Below are 12,615 nucleotides of genomic sequence, written 5' to 3' on the forward strand. Positions count from 1 at the left end.
TCACCATTTCTTTTTCTACAAATGCATATCTTAGGACATCTAAAGTGGCTTCAGTATCCATCTCTAGTAGATGGTAGAGGTTCAAGTAAATCCATCGAGATGTTACACATGTACTAGAATTTTGGGTGTTTGATTTCTCCAGTAGAAACTGAATCAGCTCGGTCCTGAGTGATGGCAAGCGTGTAGGATTTAGAGTTCCATGTCCTGCAGATAAAACTCAAATCAGTTTGTGAGAGCAAAATGCTTATACAAATTATAGGTCACCAGATACCATACTTGGGTATATTGCAGATCATAACATGCAGTGAAACAATAATTAAATCCTACCTGGGGGAAAAGCCAAACCAAGAAAGCAGTACTTTAGATAAACAAGCATCCGGTACCTGAAAAAGAAACATGATAAAAAAAAGGGCAATTTTTGAAGTTTCAGACAACAACTATATTGCGTCATACAGGAAATCAAACCTTTCTTAGACAGCAATAATATTGAAATTAGCTATATGCATAGGTGCCCTCGAGGATTAAATTCATGTTAGATGGAAATAAATGAGCCTTTTGAATTCTAGGTTTTCCTCTAGTCCATGACTGAAACAAGCGAGGAGGGGGCTCTCACGTTCAGTTTTGCGCGTAAAGTTTTATTAAGCCAGAATAAAGTGCAACGACCTAACATAACATACCCAATGGCTGTAGCCCTTTGTTTCTCACTGTTCCGTAAGACAATCAGGAGTTCCTCCAGAGGTGACCTGAAATCATCCAACCCCTTGTTGAAAAGATAGAGCAAGGCCCCATAAAGCCCATGCTCACGGCAAATTCTGACTACCTAAGTGTCAATAAGGAAAATATCAGAAATTCAACCATAAAGTCAACACATCAACTTATTGAAGATAAAGACCAAACAGGACAAATGAAATTGTCTACAAAACCTGACCTGATTGAAATCTAAGGAAGAAATATCCATGTGAAGTACACACTGCTCAATTCTTTGTAGCCAGCCTTTCCTACTATAATGTTCAACCAGCGCTTGCATAATCTGAGCAGTATGAAACAAAACAAAAGAATAATAAGATAAAATATAACAGCACTGTTGAGGAAATATCTTATAGTTCTACAGAAGATACCTCAGGAGGAAGAGATCCAAGCATATCCCTCAATATATAAGGCTCCAAAAGCTCCAAAAATGTATCTAGACAAACCAAAAGTAGTTGCCGCAATAAATACGAGAAATTATAGTGTCTCATTATACACAAGGAATTAATAGTCATCAAGAGATTTGAACCAAGATCAAACTGTCTTGAAAATGGACAGCAGATTCCAAAGCACGTGTCTATCTCACTTAATAAACTTAAGGTATAAAAATATTACAATTAGCATTGCAATACTATACTGTTTGATTTAGCAAACTATACAATTACTCTAAACCGTTTATAGAAGAACTAAACTAAAAATTAGGGAGAACATACATGCAAACACGCAGCACAACATGTGTGTGTGTATTATAAAAATCGGCATACATAAGAAAAACAATAACCCAGAGGAGATACCAAAAACAAGATCAGTTGACCAAAGCTCTCTAAGGATTTTAAAGAATAAAGACACAGAAACAGACAACCCTGTTCCTTAATCCTAACGTGGTAAACATCTTTCAAAGAATTATATAGTTAGAATGATAGTTAACCCTGTTCCTTAATAAAATGTAGCACCGAAAAAGGAAGTTATTATGAACACATATAGATGTGAAAGATATACCTCTTTGTTGTACAGCCACAAATCTGGAAAATATCTCATCAAAGAGCAAATCCATCCTGTTAATATGAACACAGAATTCAACGGCAACACCACCAACACGATTGTATTGTTCTTCTATCTCTAAATTGACATTATTGGTTCCACTGCTTTGCTCATGAGTTACTCCATTTTTTTCAATCTGATTGGAAAATGCTATTGAGATATAAGAAAATACTTCATCTACGTAGGAAAGTAGCAACTCTGCTAAACTGGGTGCTATGGCTTCCCTTATGGCATCCACAGTTTTGGGGAGGTCAACAACCCCATGAGCTTGACCATTAAAAAGTGACATTGCCATGTTAAATGCACCCATCCAGTCACCTCCTCTCCTTAACACATCAACCCGCTCCTTCCACGGCAAAAGTCTGGAGATAATAAGATGCGCAGTCCCGAGAATGTATACTGAAGCCCCTCTGACACCCACAGAGTTTTGATAAGCTTTCTCAGGATTTCCAAAGACATTCGTAAAGTACGTATGATAGGAAATTAGGTCATTCCCAGAAGAACCAGCCACAGAAAAGTTTGTCTGGTGAATTACCACACCATCTCTTGTGAACAGATACAAATGGCCCGACACAGTTGGGATCACCAACAACTGAATATGCAGAGAAAAACAGCAAAATCATGAATATGCATTTGCTTAGAAAAAATATTTATATCAGTATACACACCTGGTCATCTAGCCAAACAACACCAATAGCTGGACTGTCAAGTGACCATTTGGCATATTCCTTAAGGTCTGATTTTACCAACTTGGCAACCTGAACTCTACGATCCCACGCAATGACAAGAAAAGAAACCCTATCTTCTGCCTCCTTGGAAGAATTTCCTGCAAAATTTCACGTTACTAAAACAGTACATGTAAAGTACACAGTTATAGCGGGAGAAGAATTACCCGTAGAGCATTTCCAGGCAGTGTATGGCATGGAACCCTCCCGAACCCCTTCTGGCCTAGGAAGTTGTGCATACACCTCCAAATTTGGAATGAGCTTTACCTGATAAAAACAGAAGAGGATGATCTCCAGAAGCGTAACCAGTAAATTGAATATGAAAAATATCTGGAATAGTTACCACTAGTCCAGTTTGATAGGTGACAAATATAACAACACCTTCTTCCACCGAAGTTGAATCCTCATTAAAGAGCTTCCAAGTTGAATCAACCCCAACAACACCTCCCATCATGCTACTTATACTGCTGGATGGAACTGCAGAGTTACCCCCCTTAGAAGAGGCCAAGGAGCTTCCAAAATTTTCATCAGGCAAAGCTGATGCGGAGAGGACCGTTCCATTTTTTTGTCCATCGAGAAGACACTAATGCAATCAAAATAATGTGTACAAAACCATTCCTCCGAGTTAGTAAGGCTGAACAGGAAACCAGCAGAAACAGACAAAAAATCACAAGCAAATATAACTATACAGAATACTAAATTTACCTGCGATTTTACTGTATACATGTTCAACAGCAGAGCCCAAGAAAACGTGTGTTTGAAAACAACACCCTTTGTATCACTTGTAATCACTTTAAATTGGCGAGAACCCTGAGAATCCCGACCTAGAAAAAACGCATATACTACTGGTGCAGTATGTTCAGTGATCAGTTTTGCGACCGAAGCTCTCTGCACGTCCCAAACTGTAACATGTCCATCACCATAACCTGCTAGCAGGAGGCTCCCTATCTGATTGAAGCAAACGGAGGTAACTGGGGACTGGGATCTTTCTCCTTGTAAACCAAGCCAAATCATCTAAAAAGTTGCAAACATAAATATTAATAACTGGAGTATATATCCGCACAGTTTATAATATGCTCTTGAACAAGTAAACTAAAAATGGACATAATTAATGATGTAAAAGACAACCTTTGATTCCATTTGATCTGCAGTATCAGAAGAATATTTACTTGGTATAACGAGGATGACCCCCTTGGATGTACCCACAGCAACAAAACTAAAATGAACAGCCAAAACCTGAGGAGAACCATGGTCTCGCTTAAATGCTTGCGATGAAATGGTTCGGCTGATGGTATTGTCAGCATCAACATCAAAGTAACCTAAATTCGTCGAACCGACCTTAACACCTTCAAGTCTCATTGGCTGAGCAGCAGCCCCTTCCTCCCAATGCAAACCAGTATATGCTTGTTTTTTCTCAAACTCTTCAGCCAAGACAAGCTGCTTTCTAAAAGATGGTGATTTTGATTTCTCTCCTTTACTCATCCTTTCTTTTTCCAACTCAACAATCCTCTCTTCTACAAGCTCTGAAATGCCAGAAATTGAGCTTCCATCATCAGGAATAAAAGCATCAATTCCCTCTGCTTTAGAATCCGGTATAATTATTATATCTGATTGATCACTCTCAACATCTCCAACACTTGAGTCCTCAACATTGCTTACCTTAGTATCATAGCACTTGCCATCAGAATCATTAAAACGTTGAGACTCTAAAGACTCCACCACCAAAGAAGCGACTAACATTGTGTCATCAACAGCAGCAATTTCGGATTCTGCGGCAGTGACTAAGTCAGGCTTTGAGTATGCCTCACTGTCACGGGCATCAACTAAGCTCTCAGTAACATCACTAGCTTGGACTTCCATCACTTTAGCTTCGTTTTCTTGACTTGCAACAACCGCAACTCCACTATCAACAGAAGCAGCAGATCCAGCAACAACAGAATCTCCATTGGAAGAAGAAACTTCTTCCTGCTGCAGAAGCTCACTACTTGCACTGTTAGCTCTCCTCGACTTGATAATAGCAGCGTGTGGTGTAGGAACCAACCTAGAAGCAGCCACAGCCGCCGCAAGCGCCGCACCGGGTTTCACATTCGACCGCACTCCTGCGAATAGCGAAGGCAAAGGCACCTGCCTTAAAGATGAAGAAGAAGTCGATCGCCGCGTCGGAGGATTCAAATTGGATTCAGGTCTCACCACCGGAACGTTTGTAAGGGCTTCTGATAGGCGGCGGCGGCGGCGAGTCGGATCGTTTTGCTTCGGCCGTATAATTGACGGTGGGGAAGAAGGAGGAGAAGGTGACGGAGATGAAGAACTAGACGCGTTGAGAATTTCGTCGACTGTACGGTGAGGGACGGATGAAGAATCCAAATCGGAGTCTGAGTCCGATACGAGGAACGAATCGAGATCGAGTTCCATGTTAGACTTCTTCATAAACATGAACTTCAGGAGGAGGAGTCGTAGTCGTAGTCTCTATGATGACTTTTGAAAGTAGCTGAGAGATTATTCTCTAGCCGTTTGGGGTTCATCAGAAGAAACTCAACTCTCCGCCGGCACTAGTCGACGTTCTTTTTTTAGTTCAGCTAACATCGAGTCAATAAGGAAAACAAAACCTTCTGGATGCGTCAGAAGGTTTTGTGAAAGGCTCTATAAAACCAAGAAAAAAAAAATAATAATAAAGTGGGCCTTTGATGTAAGGAAGCCCATATGAAGAGAATGATGTTGACCCGATGTTTGACGATTAAATGTAAAAGAACGCCACGTGTATTGTTGTAGGAGGCGGGGGGTAAAAACACCACCGTGGTCCATCACGCACCTGATGATGTCTCTGTCCTTGTAATTTCTCTGCCTGACTGGCTCCATGCACGTGATAGCACGAGACTTCACCCGTTCGTTTTAATATTTTTCTTTTTTTTTCTTAAAATGTTTTTGTTGGCCAATAAGCACAGCATGAAAGCTGTCATTTTCTACTTAAATAGGTAATTTGGTTTAAATATCCGGAATAAATAAACATATGGTTATTATGATTTCATTTTCTATAGAAAAAAAAACAAAACGAAGAATAACTAATGATTTCTGTATTCGATGATTCTTTTATCTTTTATTTTTAGGCCATCATTATCGTCAAAACACTATGTATTCTAACCCTAAAATAATTAATAAAAAAGTAAATAGTGGGTTTAGATCAAATTTTCTGATCTTGAATGATAATTGATCTAAGCCCAGTTCTTATTTGTGTGGCCTTACGTGATTGGTCGAGATGTTTTAGAAATAAAGAAAAATTTTCATTTCTCTCATCTTCTTCGAAATCAATTCTAGGGTTTCTCTTTCTCTCCAAAATGGCGAAAGCTTCGTTGTCACCATATTCGCCGCCGAAGGTTAGTTTTCCGGCAATTGAAACACCAAAATCGAGAGCTCTTCCATCTAGAAATCGATCTTTGCATAGCTTCTCCGACAAATCCGTTTCAATTCCCTTCTTTTGTCGATTGATATGTCCAGCGATTTGAAGGTGAAGTCGAAATCTTCTTGCTGAGCCTTGGTCTCCTCGTCTCCTTTGTCTGGCAAATCTCATCTCTGGCGATATAGACAAGGTAGTTTCGTCGTTTCCTCTTTCAGTCTTTGTTTCTTGGATGTTTCATCGATTTAGGGTAAAACTGAAATCTGTGAATTAGGTTTCGGTTTAGTAACATGGTATAGGGTTTGTCTCATCTCTCAATTAATGGTTTTGATTAATCAATATAGGATTTTAGTGAGCTTACCTATGACTGAATTCCGAGAGTTGTATTTTGAATTTGAAATCAACCATAACACTTGTGAATTAAAATTGAATTTTCTTTGTTTCGGAGGCTTGTAGGTGAGGTTAACCAGCGCAAATTAAATCGGATAACCATCAAGAAACCTGCATTTGCTCGAAAGTAAAAGGTAAGTCACAAGGTTGGTTTCCTGATTTGAGTGGTGTTGTGGTTTGTGTAGTAGTGTAAGTGTTTATTCACTGATTTTATTTGATTGAAGTGGCTTGTTAATTGTTGTTTGATTGTGTAATGAGTTTCTCTGAATTGTTTTGTGGTGTCGGATGTTTGATTAGGTTTATTTCTTGTAACTGAGTTGTTGTGAATTTAGTGTCTCTTTGTTTTGGTTTGTATGTCTCACCATCTAACCTTTTATCATCTGGTCATGTTCTCGTATTAGTTGTTGTGATTGTAGTTTTGCTTTGTAGGTTTGAGTTGTCTTAAAACTGTAAAAACTGATTTGAAACTTTCGAAACTTTTAAAACTTTTGAAACTTTTGAAACTCTCGAAACTTTTTAAACTTTTGAAATCGAGTAGCCTATGAAAGCTTTGAAACTTATGAATGCTTTAACAAAACTAGTTGAGTAGGTAATGAATATTACAGAATGTCTTGGTATACATTTAAAAAACACTAAATGACCTTTATTTACTTCTGATTTGACTGAAGTAGGTAATGGTTATTTAGAATTAAAACTCTCTAACAACACCAAACTTTTGATTTAATGATGGCAATCTCTCATATCTATTACTTCTCTTCTATCATCCATCTTGTTTGCTTCTTAAGTTCTCTATATTACATCCGACTCTTCTATCAATCTCTCATATCTTTTACTTCTCTTCTATCATCCATCTTGTTTGCTTCTTTCTTCCAATCTCTAAGAACCTTCGAATAATATCTCTTCCAATCTCTAATATCTTTCGAATAAGCTTCTTCCTTGTTTAATTCTGATTGCTATGGAATCAAACAATACTCCTAACAGTCAGTCTCAACCCTACTTTAGCCTTCTTAACTTCCCATATGACAGCTTTGCTCCCAATGTAAACATTGGTTCTTCTCAAATCCCTGCTTTTAGTTCACAAACTGGTTCACAGCCGAGTCAACCTCCTAGTCAATCAGAAGAGACAGCAGAACAGCGTAGGGAGAGAAGGATATGGTCCACACAAGATGACTTAGTCCTAATAAGCGGCTGGTTAAACACATCGAAGGATGCAATAGTTGGGAATGGGCAAAAGGCAGGGTCCTTTTGGATCCGTATAGGAGACTATTATGAAACAAGTAGTCATGTCTGTGGTGGTGCTGAGCCTAGGCGCCCTCACCATTGTAGACAAAGATGGCAAAAAATTAGTAAGGAAGTGAGCAGGTTCTGTGGAGCTTTTGCAGAGACAGACGGTGAGAAAGCTAGTGGCATGAACGATTTAGATATTTTGCAAAATGCTCACCAAATCTACATTAAGCTGTACAAGAAGAAGTTTGGTTTGGAGTATGCTTAGAATGTGCTACGCTATGAACAGAAATAGGCAAACCTGGAAGCTATGAACCCCATTCCGAAAAAAACCAGCTCTAACAAAAGAAAAGCTGATGATGTTGCACCATCTACAGGTTCTGTCATTGGTGAGCATGAGAGCAGGCCTCCGGGCATAAAGGCAACGAAAAAAGTAAGGAACAAAGGTAAAGAGAAGGTTGCGCCATCTGCAGAGTTTAGTCATATGTGGGAGATAAAAAAGAAGGATTTGGAGGGCATGAAAGAACTACAAAAGATGTCCATTCTTGACACTCTCATTGCCAAGAAAGAAACTATAGACGAAGATGAAAAAGTTCTAAAGAAGAAGCTAATGGCTGAACTGTTTTAACTTAGAAGAAATAGTAGATTAATGAATCTCGGATGTTTGTTGTACTCTATGTTATTAATGAATCTCGGTTGTTTGTTCTCTATCTTTTAACTATGCTTGTTCTCTATGTTTTTAACTATGTTTGTAGTTTATGTTTTAAATGAATCTCGGTTGTTTGTTCTCTATGTTTTATATAGTTGGGAACTTATATATGTGTTTCGGTTTCAGGTTGAAGAAGTCATGGACCCGTGACTTGTATGATTGTAGGCAAAGACTAGTGAACCCATGATCGGCTTGTTTGGATTTTTGTTTAGGCTTGATTGTAAGCTTTGTTTAGGCTTCTTTGGTATGTACCCGGGATGGTGAACCCGTGATCGGATTGATTGTAAGCTTTGTTGTAAGCTTTTTTGGATCTTAGTTTTAAAGTCAAATTTTAACAAAGTCACGAGAGTTTATGTATCACAAACATTGATATTTCACAAGAGTTGATGATCACTCTATAGATATGAGAAGAGCACAAGGTTTTATTTCAACAAAAACAAACATTTGCTTTTCTCAACAAACACAAACATTTCCTTCTCTCACCAAAAACAAACATTTCCTTCTCTCACCCAAAACAAACATTTCCTTCTTACCCAAAACAAATATTTCCTTCTCTTGTTCATTTTATGGCATCTTCTTCCAACAATTTTCACTACCATTATGATCCAAATAATGATAGTTTGAACCAATTTTTTCAAGAGCAATTTAATAATCAATTTGAAGCTGCTGAAGAGGAAATTCTGGCGGAAAGGAATACACGTACATATATCGATAGACAACGGGAAGATGGTAATGAACGTTTGTGGAACGATTATTTTAGTGATAATCCGACTTACCCGGAGAGGCAATTTCGCCGACGGTTTCGAATGAACAAGTCATTGTTCTTGCGTATTGTGAATCGTCTCAGTGAAGAAGTTGCATATTTTAAACCAAAAAGGATGCAACCTTCCGGAATGGTTTATCACCGCTACAACAATGTACTGCAGCAATTCGACTATTAGCATATGGGACTGGGGCAGACTCGGTTGACGAATATTTACGTCTTGCTGAATCGACTTCTCGTAAATGTTTGGAACATTTCGTCGTCGGAATAGTTGACTTGTTTGGCACTGAATACCTACGCCGACCCACACAAGCGGATCTTCAAAGGCTACTCTTTTACGGAGAACAGCGGGATTTTCCCGGGATGGTTGGAAGCATCGACTGTATGCATTAGAAGTGGAAAAATTGTCCAACCGCTTGGAAAGGAATGTATTCACGAGGCACCGGTAAACCAACAATTGTTTTGGAGGCGGTAGCTTCACAAGATCTCTGGATATGACACGCATTTTTTGGAGCTCCAGGTACTTGTAACGATTTAAATGTTTTTGATCAATCACCAGTATTTAATGACATTATTTACGGTCGAGCTCCCATAGTTACGTACTATGTCAACGGAAATAAGTATAATTTGGCTTACTATCTGACAGATGTTATTTACCCCGAATGGGCGACATTTGTTAAATCCATCCCACAACCACAACACCCGAAACCTCGTTTGTTTGCAGAACGACAAGAAGGTGCACGAAAAGATGTTGAGCGTGCATTTGGAGTCCTGCAATCTAGATTCGTCATGATTAAAAATCCATCTCTTTTATGGTTAAAGGGTAAAATTGCATATATTATGAGAGCATGTCTCATACTCCATAATATGATTGTCGAAGATGAACGAGATTCATACACACTCTATGACGAACAAGAATTCCAACAAGAAGATGGAACCAAGCACATCAGAAATTAAAGGAGGATTTGATTGAAAATATATGGAATAAATTTGGACATTAAACAATGTATTAATTAAATAAAATGTTTATGTGTTTTTATTAATTAAATAATATGTTTGTTTGTATTTTTTTTTACAATGTTTTTTTTCATTTGAATTTGGTATTGTATTTTGAATTTTAGTTAAAATTTTATAAGTTTGCAATTTAAATGTTATTTTATAAGTTTTTATAATTGTAATATATTTAACAATATTATATTATTAAATCTTATGATCTTAAACATATTCTCCCAATAACTAACTTAAAAAAAAATCTTAATACAATATTTTAACAATATTTTTACTCTAACAACACCCAAAATAGTTTCCCAAAATAGTTCCCCTATAATGATGCTCTTATCTTAAAACTTGAAAACATGCATCTGCACAATCGTCATTCGTCGATATTAATCATGCGTACGTGTATAGGTATAGGGTTCGTGCGTATGTATAGGTCTATGAGTCTATCTATCTACATAATGTTAGTCTAGAAAGCTCGTGGCAGTAACGTGCTTATTTAAAATCAAATGATTGTTGAAATATCAATATAGATTTTTTATTAGTTACAATAAGAACACTCAAGAAAAAACAATGGGTTTGCATAATGAAATAGAATTTATTTATGTGGTTAAAGAGAAGTAACTATAAAAGAAACAAAACTCTAATAGTCGAATTTCAATTAAACCAGGACAAAAACATAAATGTTATAGTATTGAATGTACAACAAATGCAGGCAGGTCTACGATATAATCATATTGTGATATTACTAGTTTGACGAAATGACCAATAAAAAGAAATAGAAAAAAAAAAAAAAAAAAANGAGTAAATGAAGAGGAAGAGTCATCGCTGTCATGGTCGCAGTTAAAGAGGGTGGTCAGAGTCAGAACTCTCCCTTAAGCAACCTTCCAAATTTATTGACATTTCTGTTTCCCAAGATCCACCCACCACTCTCCTCTCTCTCTCTCTCTCTTCTTCCCTCATATCTGCGCAAGAATCTAAAAACCAAATCTCATCCTCTCTACTAATGTCTCATGACTACTACTTCAATCTGTTGACTCTGTGTCTGTGAGAATCTTTTTAAAAACTCCTACCTAATCTCCAATGGGTAAGAAGAGTAGTTCTTCTTCTTCTTCCTGGCTCACCGCCGTTAAACGAGCTTTCCGATCTCCGACCAAGAAAGAACACAACAGCACCAATGCTCACGGTAATGAAGTCGAGGAAGATGAGGACAAGGTTCGTTCTTGCTTTTATAATGTCGAGATCTTGTTACTTTTTTCATTCACATGCTCTGTTTCTTGATTTTATGTTTTTTTTTTAATAAGTCACGTGCTCTGTGTCTGCAGAAGAAAGAGAAGAGACGGTGGTTATTTAGAAAACCGACGAATCACGATTCTCCGACGAAGATCTCCGGGGTCGGAAAAGACGCTCCGGCACAGAAATCCGTAGAATCGGCGACGGTCAACACAACCGCTTTAAATTCTGTTACAGAACAGAGTCACGTCGCCTTATCTACACCACCCACAACCGTCTCCGCCGTATCGGAAACTCATCCTCCGACGAAGAAGAATGAGTTGCCAAATCTTACGAGACGCACTTATACCGCAAGAGAAGATTACGCAGCTGTTGTGATCCAAACTGGCTTCAGAGGCTATCTGGTGAGCAGATTTTGATCTAATTATAGTTAACTATGTTTAATTATAAACGTTTATCAGAGTAAAATTTAATAATAGTAAACGGGATCTGATTATAGGCAAGACGAGCATTAAGAGCATTGAAAGGGCTTGTGAAGTTACAAGCACTAGTGAGAGGTCACAATGTGAGGAAGCAAGCAAAGATGACTCTAAGGTGTATGCAAGCTCTGGTGCGAGTTCAGTCTCGTGTGCTTGACCAACGTAAACGTTTGTCTCACGACGGGAGTCGCAAATCTGCCTTCAGCGACACTCATAGTGTCCTCAAATCTCGTTACCTTCAGGACATTTCAGATCGAAGATCCATGGTAAGTGATCTATCTATATATATATATATATATTTTCTATTAATACTCTGTTTTAGACACCATGGTTGCTCTGTTTTCTGCAATTAGGTTTATTATATATAAAAGCTAACATTTATTTTGGAATGGTTTTTGTATAGTCAAGAGAAGGAAGCAGCATTGCTGAAGATTGGGATGATAGACCACACACGATTGAGGAAGTGAAAGCAATGTTGCAACAAAGACGAGACACTGCGTTGAGACGAGAGAGTAACAATAGTAGTTTATCACAAGCTTTCTCTCACCAGGTAACTGCTAAGCAGTTGTTTGCTTGATATTTGGGTCCGTTTCGGGTTTTTAATTTCTTATGGGTTTGGATGAAAGGTTCGGAGAACGAGAGGTAGTTATTCTACGGGAGACGAGGAAGAAGAAGAGAGACCTAAATGGTTAGACCGATGGATGGCATCTAAACCGTGGGATAAACGAGCTTCGACGGATCAAAGACCACCGGTTTACAAAACCGTGGAAATCGATACTTCTCAACCGTATTTAACCCGCGGTAACTCGAGAACCGGTGCAAGTCCAAGCCGTAGTAACCAAAGGCCTAGTTCACCATCAAGAACAAGCCATCATTACCAACAACACAATTTCTCATCAGCTACACCATCTCCGGCT

At 38.2% G+C, this 12,615-nt stretch overlaps 3 protein-coding genes across 6 annotated transcripts in view; 2 read left to right on the forward strand and 1 right to left on the reverse strand.

Moving 5' to 3' along the window:
* LOC104737643 (vacuolar protein sorting-associated protein 8 homolog) overlaps positions 1–5,096 on the reverse strand; it is a 9,862-nt gene extending 4,766 nt beyond the window's left edge. The window contains exons 1-12 of one of the 4 annotated variants that reach the window (XM_019235012.1): positions 3,852–5,095; positions 3,642–3,749; positions 3,219–3,527; positions 2,857–3,096; positions 2,681–2,780; positions 2,457–2,614; positions 1,747–2,380; positions 1,119–1,183; positions 929–1,030; positions 678–820; positions 328–383; positions 111–204 (exon numbers count right to left, since the gene is read on the reverse strand). In XM_019235012.1, coding sequence (XP_019090557.1) covers positions 111–204; positions 328–383; positions 678–820; positions 929–1,030; positions 1,119–1,183; positions 1,747–2,380; positions 2,457–2,614; positions 2,681–2,780; positions 2,857–3,096; positions 3,219–3,527; positions 3,642–3,749; positions 3,852–4,946 — 3,104 coding nt within the window. In that variant the 5' untranslated portion in view covers positions 4,947–5,095. Of the gene's footprint in view, positions 1–4; positions 205–327; positions 384–677; positions 821–928; positions 1,031–1,118; positions 1,184–1,746; positions 2,381–2,456; positions 2,615–2,680; positions 2,781–2,856; positions 3,097–3,218; positions 3,528–3,641 lie in introns of all 4 variants that reach the window. The other 3 variants (XM_019235011.1, XM_019235010.1, XM_010457860.2) reach the window with 3 other exon arrangements.
* On the forward strand, positions 7,250–8,146 carry LOC104738532 (glutathione S-transferase T3-like). The gene is made up of 2 exons (XM_010458695.1): positions 7,250–7,769; positions 7,896–8,146. Exons 1-2 carry the CDS (start codon positions 7,250–7,252, stop codon positions 8,144–8,146), a joined length of 771 nt encoding a protein of 256 aa, XP_010456997.1.
* LOC104737644 (protein IQ-DOMAIN 1-like) overlaps positions 10,795–12,615 on the forward strand; it is a 3,686-nt gene continuing 1,865 nt past the window's right edge. Inside the window, exons 1-2 of the mRNA XM_010457861.1 lie at positions 10,795–11,201; positions 11,312–11,623. Coding sequence (XP_010456163.1) covers positions 11,070–11,201; positions 11,312–11,623 — 444 coding nt within the window. The 5' untranslated portion in view covers positions 10,795–11,069. The remainder of the gene's footprint in view (positions 11,202–11,311; positions 11,624–12,615) is intronic.

Source organism: Camelina sativa, chromosome 13 (genome assembly GCF_000633955.1).
Source record: "Camelina sativa cultivar DH55 chromosome 13, Cs, whole genome shotgun sequence".
Taxonomy (NCBI): Eukaryota; Viridiplantae; Streptophyta; class Magnoliopsida; order Brassicales; family Brassicaceae; genus Camelina; species Camelina sativa.